The sequence below is a fragment of the Semicossyphus pulcher genome, unplaced genomic scaffold (genome assembly GCF_022749685.1).
Source record: "Semicossyphus pulcher isolate SPU_LCO1_2020_fin unplaced genomic scaffold, fSemPul1.0.p SCAF_5, whole genome shotgun sequence".
Classification (NCBI taxonomy): domain Eukaryota; kingdom Metazoa; phylum Chordata; class Actinopteri; order Labriformes; family Labridae; genus Semicossyphus; species Semicossyphus pulcher.
This window is the reverse complement of record NW_027211726.1, coordinates 32904409-32932043: the sequence shown is the minus strand read 5'-3', so window position 1 is coordinate 32932043 and position 27635 is coordinate 32904409. Positions and strand designations below refer to the sequence as shown.

General features: G+C 44.1%; 1 protein-coding gene across 1 annotated transcript; it reads right to left on the bottom strand.

Annotated features, from left to right (window-relative positions):
• LOC138609478 (NLR family CARD domain-containing protein 3-like) lies at positions 1-27514 on the bottom strand. The gene is made up of 7 exons (XM_069682112.1): positions 27496-27514; positions 26577-26758; positions 26214-26386; positions 25217-25477; positions 23506-23894; positions 7265-9051; positions 1-33 (listed from the first exon to the last, which is right to left on the bottom strand). Exons 1-7 carry the CDS (start codon positions 27512-27514, stop codon positions 1-3), a joined length of 2844 nt encoding a protein of 947 aa, XP_069538213.1.
• Positions 27515-27635: the final 121 nt, after the last annotated feature.

Below are 27635 nucleotides of genomic sequence, written 5' to 3'. Positions count from 1 at the left end.
TCAGTGATGTTCAGTCAGCAGAGTTTCTCTGACCTACAGAGAACACAGAGACAACCAGGAACCTCCTGACCACAACCAGAACCCAGGATAAAGAGGTTCAGTGAAGGTGGTGCTGAAGGTGTGGAGGTGGATCAGTGTGTCAGAGGAGACTCTGTAGAAGGACAGAGTGCCAGCAGGACAGTCCACATACACTGCTACTCTACCAGAGGAGGAGGAGGAGGAGGAGGAGGAGATGTTTGTTTCTCTCTTATTGTGCCAGACAGAGTAACCTTCATCAGAGCAGATCAGACTCCAGGACTGATCATTACATCCAAACAAACATTCATCACTGCCTCCTCTCCTCCTGATTCCTCTGTAACTCACTGATACATCAACCCATCCTCTCCACTCGACCTCCCAGTAACAGCGACCAGTCAGACCAGTCCTACACAGCAGCTGATGATGATAATAAAATCTGTCTGGATGATCAGGATATGACTGATCCTCGTCCCACACACATGTCACCTTCCTGTTGTTGTCAGACAGTTTGAGTCTTCTGCTCACTGTGTTTGTGTCCACTTCCAGCTCACAGGCGTCTGATGGAGAGAAGGAGACACAACACAGCTGCAGGTTATCATCTGTTCATTCAAAAACAACTTTACTGACAGTTTCTGAAAGTCAGTCAAACTTAGATTTCATGTTTAACTGTGAATATTTGGCAGCACTGAAACTCAACACTGCAGCTGTAATGAAATGAACAGTTAGTGAACATGGCAGTCAGGATGTGTGGAGCCCAGGATAAGAGCACAATCAAGTGTCAGTAATAAAAGTGCAGCACAAAGAAGCTGTGAACCATCTGCTGTCTCAAACTGTTATTAGGTCAGAGGTCACATGAAGCAGAAAGATCAGAGCTGGAAGAAACACAGTGAATCTTCTCTTCACTGATCATCAAATGTATTGATTCTTTTGATTGGATCCTGCTGTTCACTTTGTTCACTTCGTACATCTTTACAGCCACACTGACAAAAACAGGAAGTCAATCCTGATTGAAATTCATCTTCAGTCAAGACAATTACAAAAAGTGGAGCCCAACATGAGCAGCTGTGTTCTCATGAATCAAAGTTCAAACACACTCACACTTCCTCTCATCAGGTTTCAGTCTGTGCCGTCCACCATGGTCCAACCTGGAGGAAGAAACCAGATCAGAATCGACTTCATACAGCTTCACTCACATCCTCCATCAGACAGCAAGGTCATCAGTTAGAGACAGAGAGACAGCTTCTGTCTGTCTGTCTGTGTGTGATTGATTGTGTTATTACTGTCAGACATAAACAACATGTCCGGCCCATAAAAAGGCAGAGAGACAGCAGAAACCAGAAGTCGACACGTAACAGAAATAATATTAAAGAAATAAACCATCCTGACGTTTCTTCCAGGATCTACAAACAAAAATGGCCGACTTATAAACATTAAAGCCAAACAAACGTTCCATCCTGTCGTCGTCAGAGCACCAAAACATTTGAGGATTTTCAGCATACATTTCATTCATCAAGGATGCTCTGATCTCATCATAAAAAGGACAATACAAAAGAAAATGTGATTCATTCTCACAAAGCTCACACAGCCTGTGTTCCTCCTGGATGTGTTTAAATGTGCCCACTTCAAGAGCCAGAGGAAGGATTCCTGTTCTCACCTGTGCACCTAAACACCTCTGACTCCTGGTTCAGTTTGCTGTAACGTAAGCTTCAGCACCATAACTGTGCTTGATTTGGATATATGTTCCTAATTTAGGTTTTAACAAGATATCATTGAACCATTTTTATTCTAATCTAGCAAATCACTTTTTCTACTTGTGTTCAGGCTGCATGATAAATGATTCCTGTATATATACTGTAAGCCAGCATCCTCACAAACAGCATGAAGCTCTGCAGCCCATGGAGACTTGTACATTTGAGTCCACAGAAAAACCTTCCTATTGATCCGATGTTCTGACATGTTCAGTAAACGATTCCACAGTCGTATCATTTCACATTTTCTCTGTATAGATCCAGGAAACCAACACGTCGCCCTGAGCAGCCAAAGTAGGAGCACATTTATGAACGCCTCAAAAACAGCGTTCAGCTCTGTTTAGTATAACGTCTGAAGTTTTACTGTCTTTGAATCCCCATATCCCTGAGGCATCATTCAGTGTGGGGGAAACACATGCATCATAGAGCTGAGAGGAAGTGGAACACCCAACATCTTTACATATCTGCAGCTTGGTAACAACAGACCCCAGTGCTCTGCCAGCCCAACCAGCCAATCATTTAACTCCAGCTTCATGAGTCATAAACTCATCAAGAGAAGATCCCAGATATTTATATTCAGGTGTGTATTCCAATGTAACCGTCCCAAGAGTCAACATTTTCCTCCTGCTTGGAACACCCTTTGTTCTGAAGTGAATTATCTGTGTTTTACTCTGATGAATCAACAACCTCCACCTGTAACAGCAGGTCTTTAACAAATGTTGTCAATCATCTTCTGATTCAGCCAGTAGAGCAACATCGTCTGCAGGCAACAAAATACCCACAATTCAATTCTTCAAATGTACACCTACATTAGATTTCTTCTTTTAAGATCCAAATCATTTATACAGATGGAAACAAGCTGAGGGACATAACATGTCTGTCTGTCTGTCTGTCTGTACCTCAGTGTCTCCAGTCTGCAGTGTGGATCCTCTAGTCCAGCAGACAGCAGCTTCTCTCCTGGTTCTCCTGGATGATTGTAGCTCAGGTCCAGCTCTCTCAGGTGGGAGGAGCTCAGAGCCGAGGCCAGAGAAGCACAGCCTTCCTGTGTGATCAGACAGCATGACAGACTACACACACACACACACACACACACACACACACACACATACACACACACACACACACACACACACACACACACACACACACACACCATCAGCTCCCCCTCTTGGCTAGAAGGGGTTCCTACTAACTCTATAACCTGTATCTCTGCCTTCACTCCTGTAATCATGCTCATCCCAGTCAGGATCACTAACCAGCACTCACGCCCTCGTCATAGTCAGCATCACCCTGGTGGGCGAGTGATCCTTTAACCTGCATGCCCCCCCGAAGGCCCCGTTCCTCTATTAAAATGTGTCTGATTAATGCAGATCTGTGGGTAACAAGGCTCACATATTAAATGACTTATTTTAAGGGACAGTCTGTCTCTTCTCTTCTACACTGAAACCTGACAAAAAGAATGTGTTCATTTAAATGAACCGTGCCCCATGGACTGTTCAGTTATTGGGACTCCACGTCGCTCAGGCCGCGGTGGAGGTCTCACTGTGGTGTTCTCATTGATCGACCTCCTGGTCCAGCTGCTCACTTTTTACCTGAGTTCACTTTCTGACTTCTCTCATGAAGCTGGACAGAGCACTTTTAGCTGCTGACTTTAACCTGCACATTGATGATGTCACAAACTGTGTAGCCACTGAATTTCTTAATATCACTGAATCTTTGATCTTCAAGCAACATGTTTAAAGCCCCACTCACAGGAGGGGTCACACTTGGGACCTTCATCTCTGGGACTAGATATTAATGATATCTGCTGTGAAGACCAACTGATCAGTGATCATTCATGTATTTCCTTTGATCTCTGTGTAATTGATGACCTTTCCTGTCCTAAAAGAACATTGCATGCCGGCATCATGACAGGAAATACAGCCGACCAGTTCTCAGCACACTCCTGCTGTGATTTTAATATAAATCCTCACAATGTTGAGTTTTTAACGCAGTCTTTTAATGGTCATTGCTCCACGTTACTGGACAAAGAGGCACCTTCAAAGGTTAGGACTCGGGCTACCTGCAACAGTTGTCAGTGGATAACAGAGGCTGTCTGCTGCCTGAGACCACACTGTCACAGGTCTGAACGTCTGTGGAAGTGCATCGCCTACATCTGAAAGATCTCCGGCGTTCTTTTAAAGAAGCAGTACAGGAAGCCTGGACGGCTTATTTTGCTGACCTGATTTCTTCATCAAAAAGAAATCCCAACGTTTCATAACTATTTAAAACATTGTTTCACCAGCGCTCTCAACATTACCATGTTTCACTGTTGATGACTGCAATACCTTCCTTTCCTTCTGTGTTGATAAAGTAATGACTATTAGGTCCAACATGCATCATAACTCTCATCCACTTCATGCTAGCTCCTCTCTTATTCCTACCGTCTTGAGCTCTTTCCATCCAATCAGCTCACAGGATCACAACATTGGGCCCCTTTCCTCTGCTGTTGGCTTTAGCCCACATCATTTAGGAGTAATAGTTGATAAATCATCATCTTTTGACAGCCATGTTAAGCAGGTAACCAGATCATGTTATGTCCACCTAAGAAATATAAGTAAACTGAGAACTTTAGTTTCAACTGTAGTTTCACCTCGACGACTGCCACACACTCCTCTCGTCACTCAGCAAGTCTGCGCTTAATCGCCTGCAGTCAACACAGAATGCTGCTGCAAGACTCCTCACCAGGTCTCACATTACTGTCTGTAGTGTGCCTCTATACATGGGGCGCGTCTTAATGGCGGAGCTACACCGGCGCCACATACGGTTGTCACCTTGTGAAAGATTATTTTCTGACTTTCATTAACAGGATATGAAGACAAAGCATGGGTAGAGAGGGTCCGTCATGATGGCCTCTGCTGTGGATAACGTTCTGCTGACTTAGTTTCTCTGTGACCTCCAGAGAACATTGGGGCAGTTTGCAGAGTATGAAGCTGTGGGATAGAGGGTCAGCACCTTCAAGTCTGTGGGCAAAGTACTCGGGGAGGAGTGAAGGTAAGAAGGAGCCAGAGATCAACACAGATTGCTTTGTCATCAGCAGTGATGCAGCTACTGTACTGGACTGTTCAGTCTGAAGGAAAGGCTCTTTATAAGTTTATAAATGTTCCAATCATCATCTCTGCTTTATTACAGTCGTCGTTGGGATTCTTCTCTTTGGACCACACATGATGGAGTCCAGATGAACATAACTCAGACTGTCTTAGACCAGCATTTATATGTAGCAGGATGAGATGCATCATCCCTGCTCTGAATGTAACTGTGCTGCCCAGCGCTCTCTTGTTAGCCAATCAGCTCATGAGGCCACTCTATATAGGCAAGCACTGTGCATCTTGTCGCCCTCTTGCTCTTTGGCTCCGAGGTTCCGCCCCCTCCCTGGTTGCCTCACTTCCGGTCTCCACCGCAGCACCGGTGCAGTTCGGCGTTGTCCGCCTCAGCAGCTCACGGGGAATCCCCGTCCTGACGCTCTGTGCCGGCCGTGGTTTGCCACTGCAGCCAGGCGAGCATGAAGCTCGCCTCTCCTCCTCTCTCCCATCTGTGTGATCTTGTGCGCTGATCAAGATTGACTGGGTCGTGTGACGCGACAGAGAAACACTGCTGCTTTGCCGGGCGCTGTTTTGCTTCTCTTTGCCGGGCGCTGTTTTGCTTCTCTTTGCCGGGCGCTGTTTTGCTTGTCTTTGCCTGGCGCTGTTTTGCTTCTCTTTGCCTGCCGCTGTTTTGCTTGTCTTTGCCTGGCGCTGTTTTGCTTCTCTTTGCCTGGCGCTGTTTTGCTTGTCTTTGCCTGGCGCTGTTTTGCTTGTCTTTGCCTGGCGCTGTTTTGCTTCTCTTTGCCTGCCGCTGTTTTGCTTCTCTTTGCCTGGCGCTGTTTTGCTTCTCTTTGCCTGCCGCTGTTTTGCTTGTCTTTGCCGGGCGCTGTTTTGCTTCTCTTTGCCTGCCGCTGTTTTGCTTCTCTTTGCCTGCCGCTGTTTTGCTTGTCTTTGCCTGGCGCTGTTTTGCTTCTCTTTGCCTGCCGCTGTTTTGCTTCTCTTTGCTGGCTTTATTGTAGCACGCTTCACAGCTGCCTTGCTTCGCCTTGCGTTGCTTTGCTCCTGGCATATGTGTGTCCTGACTGTATCGGGCCTATATTTATTTTAATGAGTGATAGTGGCGGGTTGGCTCACTTAATTTTAGTTATTTTCTGAATTTGGTTTCACCACCGATTTAAATGTCTTGTATGTGTTTGTTTAATTTTGCTTGTTTGTGTGATACCAACTTTGGAAAGTACTACAGCTGAAGTTCTTTTGTTGTGTCATACATTAGAATTTTGCGTACATTTGCTTTTGGTAGATTGTTTCTTTGAGTTGTTATTTTCAACTGCTTAATTTTGGTAAATTCTCTTTCTTTGTTGTTGTTCTTGGAAGCTTAATTTTGGTAAATTGTTCTTTGAGAAGTTGTGTTTTGATGTACGGTGTCCAGCCTCACTAATTTCCCTTCTCCTTTCAGGACTGGAAGCTTACGGTGGTGGTCCTGGTGTCCTGGTGGTGGTATCCCCCTCCTGTGTGCTGTGTAACCCGTGGTTTTGCTTTTTCACCATTGTGTGTGCGTGTGTGTGCGCGAGTGTCACAAACCCTCGGGTGCTCCTCTCCTGGGATTCCTCTCCCCCTCATGGTCCCACTTCCTCCCACTGGTAAGCTCCAGCCCTGCTAGGGTCCCTTCCCTCACATCCTTGTGTATATGGTGTTATTTTAAAATAAGTCAATTTCACCCCTTTTTGAAAATAAAGTATATTTGTATTTTTTTGTACCTGAACCACGTCTCATGCTCCATTTGTAAAACGAACCTGAGTGCCTTATTAACTGCACTGTGATTTAAATATCTCCCTGGGCGAAATTCCCAGGGTGGCGTTGTCAGGCTTTCCCGTAGTTAAATAAAATTAATAAATTGTAACCAACCTCACCCTTGAGTGAGGGCGTGTTTGCCGCTCGTCACATATATATCCAAGTCAAGTTACTGAGCCGTGAACATGAACACAATACTGGTGACAAGATCCTTTGTCAGCTGACCCCTTCAGTGTGATATTAAAGCCATTTTAATTACAGGGTTATTCAGACTCACAGGACTGAGAGCTGAGAACTGAGCAAATATACAGAACATGTGAGCTCAGAGGGTTATCATTTTCACACAGCTGCACACTAACCTGAGAGTTTCCAGTCTGCAGTGTGGAGTTTTTAGACCGGCAGACAGAAGAGTCACTCCTGAATCCTGCAGGTTGTTGTTACTCAGGTCCAGCTCTCTCAGAGAAGAGGACTGGGAGCTGAGGACTGAGGACAGAGCCTCACAGCTTCTCTCTGACAGGTTACAGCCACTCAGCCTGAAGAGGAATCAACAGTACATAAAAGGAAACAATTACAAGAGATAGTTGTTTTTTCTGAATCAAGTAAAACTACATTTAACATGGAGAATGATGTGTTCACGTACAGAGCTTTGTTGGAGGCTTTGACCACTGGCAGCAGCCTCAGAAGAGCCTCCTCTGAAGCAGAGTACTTCTTCAGGTCAAACACGTCCAGATCTTTTTCTGATGACAGTAAGATGAAGACCAGAGCTGACCACTGAGCAGGAGACAGTTTCTCTGTGGAGAGACGTCCTGATCTCAGGGACTGTTGGATCTGCTCCACTAGAGAACTATCATTCAGTTCATTCAGACAGTGGAACAGATTGATGCTTTTCTCTGCAGACAGATTCTCACTGATCTTTGTCCCAATGTACTCGACTGTTTTCTTTTTGTTGTGTGAACCACTTCCTGTCTGTGTCAGCAGACCTCTAAGGAGACTCTGATTGGTTTCTAGTGAAAGACCGAGGAGGAAGCGGAGGAACAAGTCCAAGTGTCCGTTTGGACTCTGTAAGGCCTGGTCCACAGCACTCTGATAGAAACCTGTTGTTTCTCTGAACACTTTAGGCCGCCAGGTTGTTTGTTCTCCTGACAGCAGATTGACACCAGAGTTGATGAACTTCAGATGGACATGAAGAGCAGCCAGAAACTCCTGAACGCTCAGATGGATGAAGCAGAACACCGTGTCCTGGTACAGTCCTCTCTCCTCTTTAAAGACCTGTGTGAACACTCCTGAGTACACTGAGGCTGCTCTGATATCGATGCCACACTCTGTCAGGTCTGACTCATAGAAGATCAGGTTTCCTTTCTGCAGCTGCTCAAAAGACAGTTTTCCCAGAGACTCAATCATCTTCCTGCTCTTTTTATTCCAGTGTTGATCTGTCTCAGCTCCTCCATCATACTTGATGTTCTTCAGTTTGGTCTGAACCACCAGGAAGTGGATGTACATCTCAGTCAGGGTCTTGGGCAGCTCTCCTCCCTCTCTGGTCTTCAACACGTCCTCCAGAACTGTAGCAGTGATCCAGCAGAAGACTGGGATGTGGCACATGATGTGGAGGCTTCGGGATGTCTTGATGTGGGCGATGATTCTGCTGGCCTGCTCCTCATCTCTGAATCTCTTCCTGAAGTACTCCTCCTTCCGAGGGTCAGTGAACCCTCTGACCTCTGTCACCATGTCAACACACTCAGGAGGGATCTGATTGGCTGCTGCGGGTCGTGTGGTTATCCAGAGGCGAGCAGAGGGAAGCAGTTTCCCTCTGATGAGGTTTGTCAGCAGCACATCCACTGAGCTGGACTCTGTGACATCAGTCAGGATCTCATTGTTGTGGAAGTCCAGAGGAAGTCGACACTCATCCAGACCGTCAAAGATGAACACGACCTGGAACTCTTCAAACCTGCAGATTCCTGCTTCTTTGGTTTCAGTGAAGAAGTGATGAACAAGTTCCACCAAGCTGAACTTCTTCTCTTTCAGCACATTCAGCTCTCTGAAGGTGAAGGGAAACATGAACTGTATGTCCTGGTTGGCTTTGTCTTCAGCCCAGTCCAGAGTGAACTTCTGTGTTAAGACTGTTTTCCCAATGCCAGCCACTCCCTTTGTCATCACTGTTCTGATTGGTCCATCTCTTCCAGGTGAGGCTTTAAAGATGTCTTCTTGTCTGATGGTTGTTTCTGGTCTGTCTGGTTTCCTGGATGCTGATTCGATCTGTCTGACCTCATGTTCATCATTGACCTCTCCAGTCCCTCCCTCTGTGATGTAGAGCTCTGTGTAGATCTGATTCAGAAGGGTTGGGTTTCCTGCTTTAGCGATCCCCTCAAACACACACTGGAACTTCTCCTTCAGGTTAGACTTCAGTTTCTGCCGGCACTCTGCAGCAGCAGTTCCTGAATAAACAAACAACAAATGATATCAAAGAGTGGATCCTGAAGAAAATCTCAACATTCAAGTGTGGCTTTAGAGTTTTTCCTTCTGCATCAGTTTTATTAAAGCATTTAGTGGATGACAAACAAGCTCTGATCTGATATAGATGTGTGTATCATATTTACTAAGTTTAGAAATGTAAACCTGCATTTCCTCTTTCCATCATGTTAAACCTGATTAAATCCTCTTACTGCTCTGCAGACAGTCAGCCAGCTCCTCCTGATTTATTCTCCTCAGGAAGTGCAGAGTGATCTTCAGAAATGCATCTCTGCTGCTCCTCTGATCTTCATCATCACCATCCAACACCTCCTCCTCCTCCCTCTGACTCTCTAAGCATGCTGGGTAATCTGAACTCAGAACCCTCTGGACTCTCTTCAGCTCGTTCTTCACAAATGTGACGATGTTCTCCTCCAGCAGCTGGAACAGAATCAGACTCTGAACATGAATATAAAGTGGTAGAACACAACATGTGATCCATCAGTCAGTCTGAAGGCCTGCTGCTCAAACAGAACAGCATGGAGACTGAATGATGGTTTGGCATTTAGCCTGTAGTTAATGTAGTTCATTGTAAACAGTGTGTTGTACACACCTTAAATGTGGAGTCCAGGTCTGTCTGATGCTGCTGGGCTGACTGATCACTGTGAACCTCTGAGCTCTGCTGAACTCTGTGGAGAAAACATCAAGTTTAAGGACAATTAATGACACAGCTGACTGATAGAGGGAGTGAGCTGTGGGGTCTGATCATGAGGGCTGGGTCAGTGGGAGGAGGGTGTCCAATGTTGAAAGATGGAAAGATGGCTCAAGAACAAACCACTGATTATGATCACTAATGGTTATATCCCGAAACTGCCAAGACACGTTTTGCCAGTGATGCAGAGGACAGAATGAAGGCAACCAAGAACTGTCAGGGTTGGGAGTACAGAAACCCACCCCTCAAGGGATGGATTTCAGACGTGCTGATAGGCTAGACAAATTAGGTCAGGTGGAGAGGGTGTGGAGTCAAGAGGAGCAAGTGGTCTTGGAGAAATAAAGCTGTGGATCTTAATGAACAGCCTGGAGGATGGACAGAAGGGCAGAACAGGAGCCCTCAATCGGAGCACCTGGGGGCTGGGCAGGGGCTAAGCAAAGGCCTTGAGGTGAATGGATAGGAGGTTAACCCCCAAGCTTAGCCGCTGTAGATTTCGGGAAGGATGATAACAAGGTAGTCAAGGTAGAGCAGTTGCTGAGGTCAACCTGGAGGCCAGAAACAAAGAGGGATACCGTTCTGCAGGCCAGCAATGAGGCTGAATAACTCAAAGTTCTGTACGACGATCAGACTTTCACACTAAAGAGAAGATCTTTCTTAATGTGCAAAAGACAGTTTAAAAACTCGAGGAGGTACAAACTGAGTCATGAGAAGAGCCTCTTGTCTCTCGTGTTGGTCCACTTCCTGCCTTTGTGTGTTCCCCGCTTGTTTGATTATGTGCCCCGCCCTTATTGTTTTCACCTGCCCCTTGATTGTCTCACCTGTGTCTGATCGGCCTCACCTCCTAGTTTATTTAGTCTTTGTGCTCCCCTGTCTCGGTGCTGGTTTATTGTCTTTGTCTTTGTGTACATCTACCATCATAATACCTGCTCCTAGTGTCCTCGTGGCTCCTCTTGTTACTGTTGTATTTTTCCTGTGGATTATCTGTTACCTGGATTTGTTTGAAGTAAGTTTTTGCTCTGCCTAGTGGTTTTCCTTTTTTGTCTTTAGTTGGATTTAAGATTTTGTTTTTGCATTTGCCTCAGTTAATTCAACTCTTTTCTGAGTCTGCATCTGGGTCCTCAACCTTTTTGAGTCATACAACACACTATGAAGCTCTGGACCAGGACATGAGTCTTTTCTCAGCAGAGTCAGAACATTAACTTTTTTGATTCTTACCTTCCATCAGCAGGATGTCCAACTTTAAAGTCAATAGGTCGACCCATAGACCGGTCACTCTTCATGGACACACAGCTGGGTCCAGGAGAGTCTGGTCTCTGCTGCTGCATCCTGATACAAACAAACAACATGATTAGTTACAATGAGCTGTTGTTCACCTGTTCAGCAGCTGGGGTCCGTTTCAGAAAGTGGGTTTAATGAAAACCCCGGGTTTGTTAATCCTTAAATGAGGGAAACCTCGGGTTTGCCGTTTCAGAAAGAGAGGTAACTTTAACTCTGAGTTGGTTACTATGGTAACTGTGTCTGTGAACCTAACCTGGTCGGGAGCAGATTTTCTTCAGGAATCTCAGGCTGCTTCCAAAGTCTCTTATTTGATATCTCCTCGCTCCTCGCTCGAACCGAAGTAGTTCCGGAGCCGCCATATTGAGGATCGTCTCAAAGCTCTTATCGCTGCTCGGAGGAGCGAGGAGAGAGGAGGGAGGAGGGAGTTCCGAGGAGCGATAAGCGAGGATACACGAGAGCAGCCTCCACGGAAGTCTTTCACTGGCCGACATGCCCCCTTATTAGAGATCAGTTATTGATTGGACGCTGCAGCAGATCGGACTTATGTGAAACTTCACAACGTCGCCGGAGTTTCAGGCCGCAGAGAGGAAGAAGAGGACCTTAAAACAGACTTCACAGGGCGCCTTGAAACCGACCATAAACAACGTCGGTATAATGAGTCGGTATTTGACAAGCTGTGATCGTTTAGAATGAAATATTGATCATAACTTGTCGTAAAATATATAAAATGCAGTGAATAACTGCAGATTTGATTTGTTTTCTGAGTCAACATCTGAGTAAAAATAAGTTAATTGTCTAAAAATCAAAAGTAGCAAAAACAGATTCATTTCTATTAAATTACATTTTAAAAAATACCTCTTGTCATGATCAGTTATTTCTCTGCTAACTTTTATTACAGATGAATGAATGAATTCAGAGGGAGCAGGAGAGTCTCTCTGTCAGCAGGTAACACTTTTTACGTGTGAGAGTGATCATCAGTGAGGTCGGGTTTGATCAGCTGGACTTCATAATATTCTCAACTTTCTTGCTCCGCTTAAAACCGGATCTGTTTCCTTTTCTGTCTCCGCCCCTTGGTTCACCCCTGATCTTCGCACGACCCGGCTGCAGGCAGTCCACGACCCGTCCTGGAATCTCTCTTAGGTCCAGTCCTCCGAGCCCCCTCCTCCAGCTGCTTCACTGACTGTCGGTGATTCCAAAACTAGAACCAGTAAACAGCACTCTCCATGTCCATCCTCTCTGCCTCCGCTCATCCCTCCTACTACTTTAATAGTCGGTGATTCCATAATTAGAAACATCCGCTTTGTTAACGCAGTCACACACTGCTTTCCCGGAGCCACGACCCCTGACATCCTGAAGAAGCTCCCAGGACTCTTGGCCTCACTCCCATCGTCGATCACGAAAATAATGTCCGTCAGCAATCTGAGTTGACAAAAGCCGACTTCCTTCTCCTCTTTGAACTGCTAAACAGTACCGGAAAGTCTGCTCTCATCTCCGGTCTAGTACCAACGCTGGGCCGAGGATCTGCGAAATTTAGCCGAATCCTGAATCTTCATACCTGGCACCAATCCGTCTGTAATACCCACAACATCGGTTACATTCATAATTTTGATTTGTTCTGGGAGCGCTCTTCTCTGTACGCACATGACGGACTTCACCCTAGCAGGTTGGGCTGTCGCATGCTGGCGGCCAACTTACAGCATGCAGCGCTGTCCTTCCCACGTGATTGACTATTAACATCACACACACCTGAACCCCCGTCTTCTTCTCCGGTTCCATCTCAGAACCATCTATCCAGCGCCAGCCCCCCCTACTGTCCTCCCCCAGCAGTAACAACAGGTTATTCAAATACGACAATGGTCACTTTGGCTCGCAGACCGCAAGCTGACCTCTACCGCGCATCGTTGCCATCATCCCATTCAGGCACAGACTCACTAGCTCCCCCTTGTGCTCAGATGCTTTCAATGCCCATAATCCCAATTGCTAGTCAGGGATCACAGCATAGGACAAGATTACACAGACGGAAAAATCCCAGAAATCCAAATAATATTACTGCTATACCTCACCAAATTAACCAGTTATATCCACCACTAACATGGCCCTACTTAATGTAGGATCACTCACCACAAAGTCCTTTGCAATAAATGATTTGATCTCAGATAAGCACTTAGATTTCCTATTTCTTGTAGAGACATGGCTCAGCTCTGATGGTGCTGCGGTCCTTGTTGAAACCTGTCCTCCCAACTACAGTTTCTTTTATTCTATTAGGCAGAATAAAAGAGGGGGTGGAATTGCCACCATTTTCTCAGACAAATTCAGTTGCACTAGGGTAAGCTTTGGTGATTTCTCTACATTTGAGTACATTTCATTTACTTTAAAGGCTGAGCCAGTGGTAGTCATACTTACAGTGTATCGCCCTCCTAAGCTATGGACAGGTTTTCTCTCAGAGTTTTCAGAACTTACGTCACTCACTATCACTAACTACGATAGAATAATTGTAAATGGTGATTTCAATATCCACGTAAATGATTTATCTGATTTCAAAGCCACAAAATTCCTCAACATCTTGGACAGCTTAGAACTCAGTCAACATGTTACAGGCCCTACCCATAACCGCGCTAACACTCTTGATCTCGTTATCTGCAGAGGAATCACTGTCACGGACCTAGTGGTGTCTGATATCAATGTGTCTGATCATTATTGTGTATCTTTTAATGTCTCATTGAACACCATAAGAAATCACTCTGAAACCATGATTAAAAGACATTAAGATACCACTGCAGATCTACGATTTACTGAGCTCACAAATTCTCTAGATCAAAATATCTTTAGTTATCCTCTAAATGAAATGGTAGATGCCTTCAACAGTGAACTGGCTAATATACTTGATAATGTAGCTCCTATGAAAACAAAACAAAGGTCTCAAATTAAAGCGCGGCCTTGGATGAACACAAATACTCGTGCACTAAAGCAGTCTTGCCAGAAAGCTGAACGAATATGGAGAAAAACTAAACTTGAGGTAAACCGTAATATTCTGAAAGAGAAAGTTGCCATGTATAACAAAAGTGTTCGCTTTGAGAGACAGACCCATTTCTCTAAGATTATAGCTGAGAATAGTGGCAACTCTAGGGTCCTATTCTCAACCAGCGATAGGCTATTAAATCACATTCCCTTTCACTCCGAGCAGGTTTCTGCTCAGAGATGTGAGGAGTTTGCCACCTTTTTTAATGACAGAGTTGCCACGATCAGGTCAGACATTAATAGAACAGCTGATAAGCCTGCTGAAACACCCCACAGCCACCCTCCAGCGTTTAAATGTTTTAACAGCATTTCGTATAACGACCTCCGTAACATTGTGGCTCAAACATCCTCCTCCACATGCACTCTTGATCCAGTCCCCAGCAATTTCTTCAAACGGGTATATGATAGCTTGTCTCCCTCGATCCTAAAGATAATCAATACTGCCTTTAAAACTGCAGTAGTGAAGCCTCTTTTAAAGAAGCCAAATCTAGATAAAAACATCCTCTGTAATTACAGACCTATATCCAACCTCCCCTTTATAAGCAAAGTTCTGGAAAAAGCAGTTTTTAATCAACTTAATACCTTTCTCAATGACAACAGTATTTTAGAGAAGTTTCAATCCGGTTTTAGATCCAACCACAGTACAGAAACGGCCTTAGTCAAAATAGTGAATGATCTTAGACGTGCCACTGACTTGAATCAAGTGTGGATCCTCATCCTTTTAGAATTAAGCTCAGCATTTGACACCATTGACCATACTATTTTAATAGATTGTCTGGAAAGATGGGTTGGTCTTTCTGGCAGTGCTCTAGACTGGTTCCGTTCCTACATAACTGGCAGAAATTTCGATGTTTGTTTGGATGAACATGTGTCTGTAAAACATGACCTGCCGTTTGGTATTGCACAGGGAAGCTGTCTTGGTCCCCTGCTATTTTCCTTATACAGGCTTCCGTTAGGCTACATCATCAACAAGTTCAATACAAATTTTCACAGTTATGCAGATGATACCCAATTATACATTTCTGTTGAGCCAAGCAACCCAAATGGCCTATCTTCTCTGACTGCCTGCTTAGCCTCAATAAAACAACGGATGAGTGACAATCTTCTAAAACTTAACGAAGATAAAACAGAGATACTGCTTCTAGGACCAAAATGCAAAAGAGAGACACTTTCTAATGGGCTTGGGAACTTTGCTCACCAGAACATACCCGAAGCCAAATGTCTTGGTGTCATTTTGGACTCTGATTTAAGCTTTGAAGCCCACATTAGCAAGGTGACCAAGACAGCTTTCTTTCACCTGAGAAATGAGGCCAAAGTAAGACCGTTTGTAACAAAGCAGGATGCAGAGAAACTGATTCATGCTTTCATTACCAGCAGGCTGGACTAATGCAATGCCCTCTTCACTGGCCTACCTAAAAAGCTGATAGGGAAACTTCAGCTAGTTCAGAACTCTGCCGCCAGACTTTTAACAAAGACGAGGAAAAGAGAACACATTACTCCTGTTTTAGCTACCCTGCACTGGCTCCCCATTTCTTTTAGAATTGATTTTAAGGTCCTTTTACTAACATATAAAGCTCTAAATGGTACAGGACCATCTTATATTTCAGACTTTTTAACCCCTTATCAACCAACGAGAGCCCTTAGGTCCTCTGATGCTGGTATTTTAACTGTTCCCAAAGTGACCCACAAAACGAGTGGGGAAGCTGCTTTTAGTTATTATGCTCCAAGACTGTGGAACACCCTGCCCAGTCACATTAGATATGCAAACTCTGTTGAAGTCTTTAAAAATCAACTGAAGACCTACCTGTTTAGGCAGGCATTCAGTTAATGTAATGTTTTTATTTCTTCTTACTATCTGCTCTCATTTCTCTGCCTCTTACTGGATCTCCTTTAAGTAACTTTTATTTGTATTACATTTTCCACTGAGTTTCTGTTGCTCTTAATACCATACCGTAAAGCACTTTGGAGCTGTTTTCTTGTTTTTAATACGACATTTTGTGTATGAAAGGTGCTATACAAATAAAGTTATTATTATTATTATTATTATTATTAGATCTTTCTTAATGTGCAAAAGACAGTTTAAAAACAGGCTTGCTTTGCCTAACTGGTTACCATATTTGTGACTTTAGGGAAAATTCAGAACTAAAAAAACTCTGGAGCAAGAATTCAGAGGAGTGTGAGCAGGGCGGTGGTGTAGCTCAGGTGCTGGAGTGTGTCCCGTCTCTCTAAAGCTGTTCTATAAATAATGGCAACATGGTCATGAAATAATCTAAAGAATAATATTCTATATTCATATTTATTTGATAAATTCTTACCTTCCATCAGCAGGATGTCCAACTTTAAAGGTCAAAGGTCGACCCATAGACCGGTCACTCTTCATGGACACACAGCTGGGTCCAGGAGAGTCTGGTCTCTGCTGCTGCATCCTGATACAAACAAACAACATGATTCGTTACAGTGAGCTGTTGTTCACCTGTTCAGCAGCAGGTGTGACAGTGAGTGTGAGTGATGATGGTGCAGTGATGTGAGTGCTGAGCTGTGACATGGAGGAGAGTCATGGACAGTTAGAGATCCTCATCTCACCTCAGAGCTTCATGTTCCCCACGCAGAGAGCTTTTAGAGGGAGGGGCTCCCTCCTCTGTGTCCTCACACTGATCCATAGCAGAGCGCCCCCTGCTGGCAGAGCTGCACTCTGAGCAGAAGCAGCACATTGATCAATAAAGAATGATTACAGCTTCATATGAAACTGTTCACAATGAGCTTCACAGTAAAACACGCGGTACACCTGAACGCATCACTGACAATGATGTCATCATATCACATGTTACAGCACGCTCACACTGTGTACTTTTACTGCTCATACTTTAAGTCCATGTAGCTGATAATACTTTGAGCTTTTACTGCAGCACAGACTGTGAAGACTTCCTGAACATCACACTGATTCTGTCATGATTTGTATGTTTGACACGTTAATAATAATCGATGACGTTCCCTCAGTTTCACTCGTGTTTCAGCTCCTCTCGTGTGTCAGAGCTGCAGGTCAACATCTCACTGTTTGATTTCTTCATCAGCTCAGACTGAGCTCAGAGACAGGCCCTCACTGCTGTCTCTAACTGTCCTGTTAGCATGGTTAGCATAGCCTGCATGGTAACTGAGAGTCATTGTGCTGTCTGCACTTCTACAGTAGTCAGAGCAGCTAACACACCTGGTGGCTAACTGTTAGCTTACAGCTCTTTTTACACTTAAATTAAACTGAGAGTCTTTAAAACAGTGAAAAGTGTCACTTACCAAAGCTTCAACACGGAGAACAGATCTGCGTCACAACGAGGAAGTGAAAGTAAGATGTTTAATCACATGATTTCTGAGGAGAAATAAAAGTGTTTGTGTCAGCAGAAGCAGCAGAGATCGTCGTCATGTCGACACCTCAGCTGTCAATCAACAGAAGACATTCAGACATTAAACATGAAGACAAAAGCACTTTTATTGTGGAACATCCAGCTTTTTGAATCTCACTTCCTGTGTGAGGAAAACAGTCAGAGATGTGGAGAATAAAGTGTTCATGTGATGAGAATAAAGACTCTGACAGGTGAGAGCAGTCTGTCTTTATGTGTCAGAGTGCTGAGCAGCTCAGGTTTCACACACAAACCTGGGGTGTTGGAGAACTATGTTTTACACTCTGTGGCCGTTTGGATAAATCTCAGGTCACTTACCTGTGCAGTGAATCAAATGTCAAACTCCACATCAGAAGCTTTTCACTCCCAAACTCCCTCTAAGTTTTAACAACGCACCGATTTTTAACCAGCAAGTACACAGAGCCGGCGGGTAGTTCAGGGAGCCTGGGAGAGTGGAGTGTTACTGGTATTTACACGCAATACATTAACCTGAGATTTTACCAACATACTGATGTGTTTTCTGCCAAAGCCCAAATATGTGGTTAAAGTGTTTCTGTAGTTTTTACTGAATGCTTTATTCTCCCATTTAGCCACAAGCTAACCCCAGAGACGACTGTCAGACAGACCGCTGTTATCAGAATACACATCCTGCAAACATTGTTTCACATCATGAACACAAACAGGCCTTAATCTATTTACAAATACAGGTTTTGGTCGTTTCTTTGTGAATATTTAATTATTCGTTTTAGAAATATAAACTGCTGAATGAATCAAAAGATATGAACAAAGGATGACTCTAAAGATGACTCTAATCTAAATTTTAAATAGACATATTTAAAAACAGAGCAAGTATTTTCTCTTTAATAAACACCATGTTTTTCTGCTATAAAAGAAAAAGTAATTACAGTTATTACGCAGCAAATAACATCCACATGTTTGTGTTGTTCCCATGAAACATTTCACGTGTCAAACAGTGACCCCATGTGGCAGCGAGTGGTAATGACAGTTAAATAATCTGACATCAGTCAAAGGGCTGAGTGTCTGAACATGGACAGATTACAGTTACTGTATCGACAGATTTGATTAAACTTTATGTCCCCACAGTAAGTACAGCAGCTGCGTTTACAAAGTACTTACGTTTCTCAGGAAGTATGAATACAATTGGGACATACACCTTGAACTTTGACCCTTGTGCTCATTCATTAGTTAGAGTTTGTGGTACAAGTGTTGCCTTCAAGATACAACAAGCCATTTCCTGAGCTCAACAGATGATGTCTCCTTCGGCCAAATAAAAAGCCTGCTGGCGTGAGAAAATGAGACGAGATGTAGCAGGAAACCCTTTTGCATAAAAGTTACATGATGTGGAGATGTTTTTATGACGTAATAAATACTCCTGTCACCTGTCAATCACAGGGCTGACACACAGAGACAGAAAACCTTTCATGCTCACATTCACACCTACGGACAATTTAGAGTCACCAATGAACCTAACGAGCATGTCTTTGGACTGTGGGAGGAAGCCGGAGTACCCGGAGGGAACCCACGCATGCACGGGGAGAACATGCAGACTCCACACAGAAAGGCCCACTACGTCTGAACAGGGATTAGATCCAAGAAGCCGACAGTACCACTGCACACTGTGCAGTCCTTCTGACATTATGTTGATTACATTTCTAAAACCTGTGGGTGTGTTTTACACTTTTAAGAAAAATTCAACTTTATGGATAAAGAGGTTTGTAGTAGGCTTTATATAAAAAACGTTTTACTTAATAACTGCTTTATAAGGCGTTATAAAGATAAAGAATTAGACAGCAGTTACTCAGCTACACTAAAGTAACAACTGTTGACAGATGCATTAATAAGGTCTCTATTCAGCATGTTCACACAGCGGCCATTTTCCTCTGATGTCACATTTAGGTAGGGAACTCAGATTCTGTCATGATTTGTATGTTTGACACGTTAATAATAATCGATGACGTTCCCTCAGTTTCACTCGTGTTTCAGCTCCTCTCATGTGTCAGAGCTGCAGGTCAACATCTCACTGTTTGATTTCTTCATCAGCTCAGACTGAGCTCAGAGACAGGCCCTCACTGCTGTCTCTAACTGTCCTGTTAGCATGGTTAGCATAGCCTGCATGGTAACTCAGAGTCATTGTGCTGTCTGCACTTCTACAATAGTCAGAGCAGCTAACACACCTGGTGGCTAACTGTTAGCTTACAGCTATTTTTACACTTAAATTAAACTGAGAGTCTTTAAAACAGTGAAAAGTGTCACTTACCAAAGCTTCAACACGGAGAACAGATCTGCGTCACAACGAGGAAGTGAAAGTAAGATGTTTAATCACATGATTTCTGAGGAGAAATAAAAGTGTTTGTGTCATCAGAAGCAGCAGAGATCGTCGTTATGTCGACACCTCAGCTGTCAATCAACAGAAGACATTCAGACATTAAACATGAAGACAAAAGCACTTTTATTGTGGAACATCCAGCTTTTTGAATCTCACTTCCTGTGTGAGGAAAACAGTCAGAGATGTGGAGAATAAAGTGTTCATGTGATGAGAACAAAGACTTTGACAGGTGAGAGCAGTCTGTCTTTATGTGTCAGAGTGCTGAGCAGCTCAGGTTTCACACACAAACCTGTCTGTCAGAGGAAATGAGAGCAGTCACATGACGCTACAGCAGCCAATAGACCAATGAACACAAAGACACGCCTCCATGCAGCTCAGTCTGTTCCTGAATATTGACCTCTGAACTGCACTGAAGTCCTGAAAGTGAGTAAATGTACTGAGTTACTTTCACCACTGGTACATTGAAGTGAAAGTGCTTCATTGTTTACATGAACAGTTCAGACCAAAGCAGGGATGGTGATGATGTAGACCCAACTCTTTGTTCTATGAACATCATTTTACTCACATGAATGAAAGCAGAGACGTCTTTACTCAGCTTCAGACTGCTTCTCTTTACTGTCTCAACTTGTTTGATGTCTTTTCTTTTTGCTATTTGTTCTCACTGTTTCACCTGAGCACTGAAAAAACACCTGTGTTCCCCTGTATACTGAGTGTTGTTTATGAGAGAGTGACGATGAATTCTGCCTCTTGCCTGGTTTGAAGTGGATCAGGTGATCAGTCAGTACGGCTGCAACATAAATCTGCTCTTCATCGTCATCGGGATGTGAACATGCGACATAAACACAGCGCAAAAGACTTCCTGAATGCATAAAAATCTTTATATGTTCACAAGACATTCGTTCACACTGAGCATGTGCAGATTGGACCAATCAGATGAAGCCTCAGCTAGCCGTTAGCTTCCCTCAGATTGATTGTTGACTGAGAGGTGAGCTAGCACGAGGCTGAGGAAGGAGAGAAGAGCGAGGAAGATGTGAAGGCTGAAAAAGAGCAGTGTACTAAAGAGTGCTCAGCTACCTGCGACCACCAGAGGGCGCTACAGCCATGGTGATGATCCTTCTTTAACACAGTGAGACATTGAAGAGCCTGTTGTTCCTGCTGATTCACCAGCGGTGTTATTATATTGTTCCTCTGGATGTAAAGACATTATATCCTTCCTGCTGTGTTATCCTCGTCAGTAGTGTTATTTTATTGTATTATAATTATAACCAGTGTTTGCTAGAGGCCTTATGACTGTGGAGATTCAGCGTTTGAGCTCTTATTTTATTCTGCGATGACGTGAACACACACAGGTGTGAAACATGCAGAGCAGCAGGGACACACAGCAGCTGTAAATGTAGCTGTAGAAATATAGCAGGCTTTATCATTAGCTTAAACACTTGTTGTTATTGTGAGGAACACACGTTGATGAAAGCATCAGGCAGGATTAATTAGGGCCTGAACACTGTAATGAACACATTATGAAGGTAGCATTAGCATCACCATCAACGAGCTAGCTTCAGTAGCTGACTGCAGCTACACAATAAAAGGTTATTCTTTACCAAGGTACAATTAAAGATGGAGTTTGTACTTTGAAAGGACGACAGCAGGGCGACCTCCATGTTTACCACCTACAACTGATCCCACTAATAATCTCTAGAAACACACTTCTGCTTATTGTGTCACTTATATATTTCATACATGTGTCATTTACTGCTTCAGTTTAACACCTGGACGTACCTGCAGAATATATGACGTCGTAACTAGCTAGGAGCCAATCAGGGTCCACTATGTAACTTACAGTGTGATGCAGCAACAAACACGCCACAGTTAAACTTTAGAAATGAGAAATATTTACATATGAAGAGATTCTGGGTTTTTACATGAGGGAGAAGGAAATGTCATTTTAACAGTTTTAACTCGGTCATTTCACTTTTTCAAAAGAAAACATGTCAGACACAAATTATCAGTCAGAGCATTTTAAACGTCTTTAACTCGTCCTCAGCCTGCAGATGTTACCAAGTTATCATCTTTATGAATATTTACAGAATATCTCCACTAATCAAGTGTTAGGTCGGTCCGTTTACACCCCTCTGACTCAGGGGACTCCAGCTAGCATAAAGTAGCTACAGTTAGCACAGGTCTCACTCATGGAGAAGAGGAAACTGCGGGGTGTTTGAGAACTATGTTTTACACTCTGTGGCCGTTTGGATAAATCTCAGGTCACTTACCTGTGCAGTGAATCAAATGTCAAACTCCACATCAGAAGCTTTTCACTCCCAAACTCCCTCTAAGTTTTAACAACGCACCGATTTTTATCCAGCAAGTACACGGAGCCGGCGGGTAGTTCAGGGAGCCTGGGAGAGTGGAGTGTTACCGGTAATTATACACAATATATTAACCTGAGATTTTACCAACATACTGATGTGTTTTCTGCCAAAGCCCAAATATGTGGTTAAAGTGTTTCTGTAGTTTTTACTGAATGCTTTATTCTCACATTTAGCCACAAGCTAACCCCAGAGACGACTGTCAGACAGACCGCTGTTATCAGAATACACATCCTGCAAACATTGTTTCACATTATGAACACAAACAGGCCTTAATCTATTTACAAATACAGGTTTTGGTCGTTTCTTTGTGAATATTTAATTATTCTTTTTAGAAATATAAACTGCTGAATGAATCAAAAGATATGAACAAAGGATGACTCTAAAGATGACTCTAATCTAAATTTTAAATGGACATATTTTAAAACAGAGCAAGTATTTTCTCTTTAATAAACACCATGTTTTTCTGCTAACAAAGAAAAAGTAATTACAGTTATTACGCAGCAAATAACATCCACATGTTTGTGTTGTTCCCATGAAACATTTCACGTGTCAAACAGTGACCCCCTGTGGCAGCGAGTGGTAATGACAGTTAAATAATCTGACATCAGTCAAAGGGCTGAGTGTCTGAACATGGACAGATTACAGTTACTGTATCGACAGATTTGATTAAACTTTATGTCCCCACAGTAAGTACAGCAGCTGCGTTTACAAAGTACTTACGTTTCTCAGGAAGTATGAATACAATTGATACTGTGCAGTCCTTCTGAACCTGTGGGTGTGTTTTACACTTTGATGAAAAATTCAACTTTATGGATAAAGAGGTTTGTAGTAGGCTTTATATAAAAAACGTTTTACTTAATAACTGCTTTATAAGTCGTTATAAAGATAAAGAACTTGATTAGACAGCAGTTACTCTGCTACACTAAAGTAACAACTGTTGACAGATGCATTAAAGGATAACTTCGGGATTTTTCAACCTAGACCCTATTTTCCCATGTGTTTGTGTGTACGTGACTAGTGGAGACAACAATTATTGAAATCGATCCAGTATTCAGGGAGGGAGCACCGGCCGGCAGCCGCCAAATGAGAAACAATGTAACTAAACGGGGCACCGCGCATACGCCAATATACGGCCACTAACAGCGCTTGTTTTTGCTCCTGACAGGCTCAGATCGTTATAATAAGTGTCTAGGATGGCTAGAGCTTTCCTGAGGCAGCAGGAGCTGTGTAGTTCTTCCAGTGGTGTCAGAGGGCAGCCGATGACTTTCTGGGCCACCTTAATGACCCCCTGCAGCGCTTTCTTCTGTGCCACTGTGCAGCTGGCAAACCAAACACAGAGGCAGTATGTATGCTCTCGATCGAGCAGCGATAGAAGGACACCAGCAGCTTTTGAGGGATGTTGTGCCTCTTGAGAACCCTCAGAAAATATAGTCGCTGCTGGGCCTTCTTCACCAGCTCTGCTGTGTTTGTGCCCCATGTCAGGTCCTCTGAGATATGGACTCCCAGGAAGCGGAAGTCTGAGACCCTCTCCACACATTCCCCACTGATGTGCAGAGGCTGGATGTCCGTTTTCTTTTTTGTGAAGTCCACAATTAGCTCCTTGGTTTTTGATGTGTTCAGGAGCAAGTTGTTGTCCCTGCCCCATGCCGTCAAACGCTCCACCTGGTCCCTATAGACAGACTCATCCCCTCCAGAGATGAGCCCCACCACGTTGGTACTGTTGTGGCAAAAAGTTCCACAAACTCTCTTATCTGCAACTTAATTTCAGTCTCCAATAGATAATAAAACATGGTTAAAAAAACTCTTAAAAATATAATCAAAGTCTTCAAGAACTCACTAGAGACTGGCAGAATCTGATGCAAAAAGAGTTCATCCCCGTATAAATACAACGAAATAAACCAGAGTCCATCCGGATGAGACTGCCCACGGGTCAGCCGCTCGGGTCTTACATACTCTAAACCCCCCCCTCGCTCTGGCTCTCTGCCCTCAGTTTGTTTCCTTTCAGTTTTGCCCGACCCATTTCCAACTTTTCTGCAGGACTCTTCCTCACTCCGGCCAATTAGGCACGTTCATGCACTGTACAACAGATAAGGGAGGGGCTCGGGGGGACACCTGTTTTTCTTGGCCAGCTGCCCACCCTGCACCTGGCTTTTATACTGAGCCCAGCGAGTTTCTCAGCTTAGGATTCTATATTTACAGTTTTTAACACTTTAGATTATAAAAACTTATTATAAAACATTAGAATATAAAACCTCAACTATAAAACATTTGACTGTAAAACTTTAACTTTAAGGCTTTAGACTATAGGAAAGTTAACTTTAAGGCATTATGACTATAAAAACTTTAACTTTAAGGATTTAAAACATTTAATTTATGAATCTTATGGGTATATAACTTCAACTCTAAAACATTTGATTATAAAGCTTCAAACATTTTTTCAAACAGTATCATCTGCAAATTTGACAATGGTGTTGCTGTGGTGTGTGGGGGTGCAGTCGTGTGTATAGAGTGTAGAGCAGGGGGCTCAGCACACAGCCCTGTGGGGAGCCGGTGCTGAGGCTGAGAGCTGTGGAAAAGTGGGGTCCTACTCTGACCCTCTGTGTGCAGTCTGTCAGAAAGTCCTTTATCCAAAGGCAGGTGGAGTAAGTGAGTCCCAGATTTGACAGTTTGGAGACCAGTCTGTGGGGGAGGATAGTGTTAAAGGCAGAGCTAAAGTCTATAAAGAGAAGCCGCGCGTAGCTCCCCTGCTGCTCAAGGTGGGACAGAGCAGCGTGGAGGGCTGTGGCTACGGCATGCTGTTAGCCCTGTATGCAAACTGGTGTGAGTCGGAGGTAGGAGGAATGAATGATGTGATGTGGCTCCTGACCAGTTTCTCAAAGCACTTCATTACCACAGGGGTGAGTGCTACGGACCGGTAGTCATTGAGGCTGGTGATGTTTGTTTTTTTGGGCAGGGGGACTATGGTGGAGGATTTCAGGCAGGGTGGGACAGTGGACTGGGTTAGCACGGGCTGTGCTTTAGAGAGCCCTATCGCCAGACCTGAAGGCGGGGTTCCTCTCCTTCAGCAGCCGCTGGACCTCCCTGGTCATCCAAGGCTTTTGATTGGGGTAGACCTGAATACGTTTGTCCACTGTGACAGTGTCTATGCAGTTCTTGATGTAACACAGGACGCTGTCAGTGAACACCCCCAGGTCCGGATGTTCAAAAATGTCCCAGCTGGTCCTCTTGAAGCAGTCCTGCAGCTGCAGAGAGGCTCCATCAGGCCAAACTTTCACAGTCTTGGTGGGGATAGCAGTTTTCCTGAGGGGGATGTATGCAGGGATTAAAAGCAGTGACATATGGTAAGACTGGCCCAGGTGTGGTAGTGGTCTTGCCCTGTAGCCCAGCTTGATGTTAGAGTAGACCTTGTCTAATGTGTTGGCTCCCCTGGTGGCACACTTTACATGCTGGTGGAATTTAGGGAGCACTGTTTTTAAATCCCCATGGTTAAAATCCCCCGCAACAATGTGCACTGCGTCCAGATACATGTTCTGCTGGCTGCTAATGCTGTCGTACAAATGTCCCAGTGCCGAGTTAGCATTAGCATCTGGTGGTAGGTAAACAGCAGTAATCATGACCGCAGTAAACTCTCTGGGGAGGTAGATGTGTCTGCATTTAACAGTCACATACTCCAAGTCCGGGGAGCAATGACTGTCTACAGTCACTGTTAGTGCACCAGTTGTTGTTAACATACACACACAGCCCCCCTCCTCTGCTCTTACCGGAGTCACTGGTCCTGTAATGACGCTGTGCTTTGTGGCCTGCTAGCTGAATGGCAGAGTCCGGTATGCGTGGATGAAGCCAGGTTTCGGTGATCAGCAGGATGCAGCTGTCCTTTATGTTGTTGTTTGTTGCCACCTGCAAACTTAGTTCATCCATCTTATTAGCGAGGGATCTGGCGTTGGTGAGGAAAAAGCTGGGAAGCGGTGGTTTGTGTGGCTGCCTTTGTAGCCTCGCTAGCGCGCTGGCCCTGCAGCCCCGCTTTTGCTTACGCTACCTGCGTCGCCGCCGCCGCCGCCTCCTCCCTGTGGGGATGGTAATCCACTGGGAGCCAGGGCTCCTTGCTATGTCCACCGGGATGCCGTGTGAGCGGTGAAATTCAGCCGTAACACTCAGCTCGCTGCAAACTCCGATCTTCAGGAGATCATGCCGACTGTAGGTGTTAATCGTCTGACAAAACGTACATGAAACGAAAATCAACACGTACACAAACACAAACACACGTACAAAGCACCGAAAGGAAAAGCACCAATTGCTGTATCCTCTTATCACTTACACACAAACACATGGGAAAATAGGGACTAGGTTGAAAAATCCAAAAGTTATCCTTTAATAATGTCTCTATTCAGCATGTTCACACAGCGGCCATTTTCCTCTTCTCCAGACGCATGGCCTGCATGCTCCTGCTGACAGAGTCCCAGTGGGAGGGGTCCCAGCCCAGGAACCAGCCGGTGAAGGTGGGGGGCTCATGGCCTTGTTTCACCACCACCAGAGGGGTCTGCTTGTCCCGCCCGCTCGGGTCAGACTCCACGTACTGTTTGGCTGCAAGCGAAACAAAGGAGTCACAGTTACAACACACTGGTAAGTCTGTGTGGTTTCAGATGTCTGTAGTGACCTCTTGTGGTGAAAAGAGGAAATACATGTGAAATTTAAGGCAGAGAACTTGTTTGCTGATGTTTTGTGATGTTCAAATAAAGGGAGAAAATAGACGAGAGAGGAGAAGATCAAACAATAGTTATTTAAGCTGTAAGAAGATAAAAGGACTGCAGACATCTGTACAGACCAGGACTCATACAAACCAATGTGACTGTCAGCTGATTGATTGATTGATTGATTGATTGATTGATTGATTGATTGATTGATTGATTTTATTTGACAATTGAAGGAGAAAATAAATTAAAGGAAATTGTCAGGTGTAACACAAACAGCAGAAAGCATGCTAGTGCAATGGTTGTCAGTGTTGCCCTGTTCCCCTCTAAACATACAGTCTGTGCTTCCAAACCCATTTATATAATATTAATCAGTCCCTCCAGGAAGCTGTGATGTCTCGTTCCTGCGAATTCACGCAAATTCAAACAACCTCCTGTTTCCCTGCGTGCGTGAAGTCATTTATGTCACCAAAGCACTTCTTTAATATTCAAATATTGATCCCCTGAGGTCTTCAGTGTTGTATAAATATAGGAGGGAAGCTTGTACTGTACTTTTATATCTCTGGAACGCTGCACGCTACAGCTGACTTTATGTTTAGCTGTGAAGCAGGAAAGCTTCAGCGTTCTAACGAGGCTCCGGTGTGATCATCTCTCCTACATGAGCGACCTCATCTTGCCTCTAACTACAGAGTCTTTAAAGAGACTCTATAAAGTGAATCCATAACAATGAATCTTATTTATCCATGTTTCTGTGCTCAAAACTGTTAGCC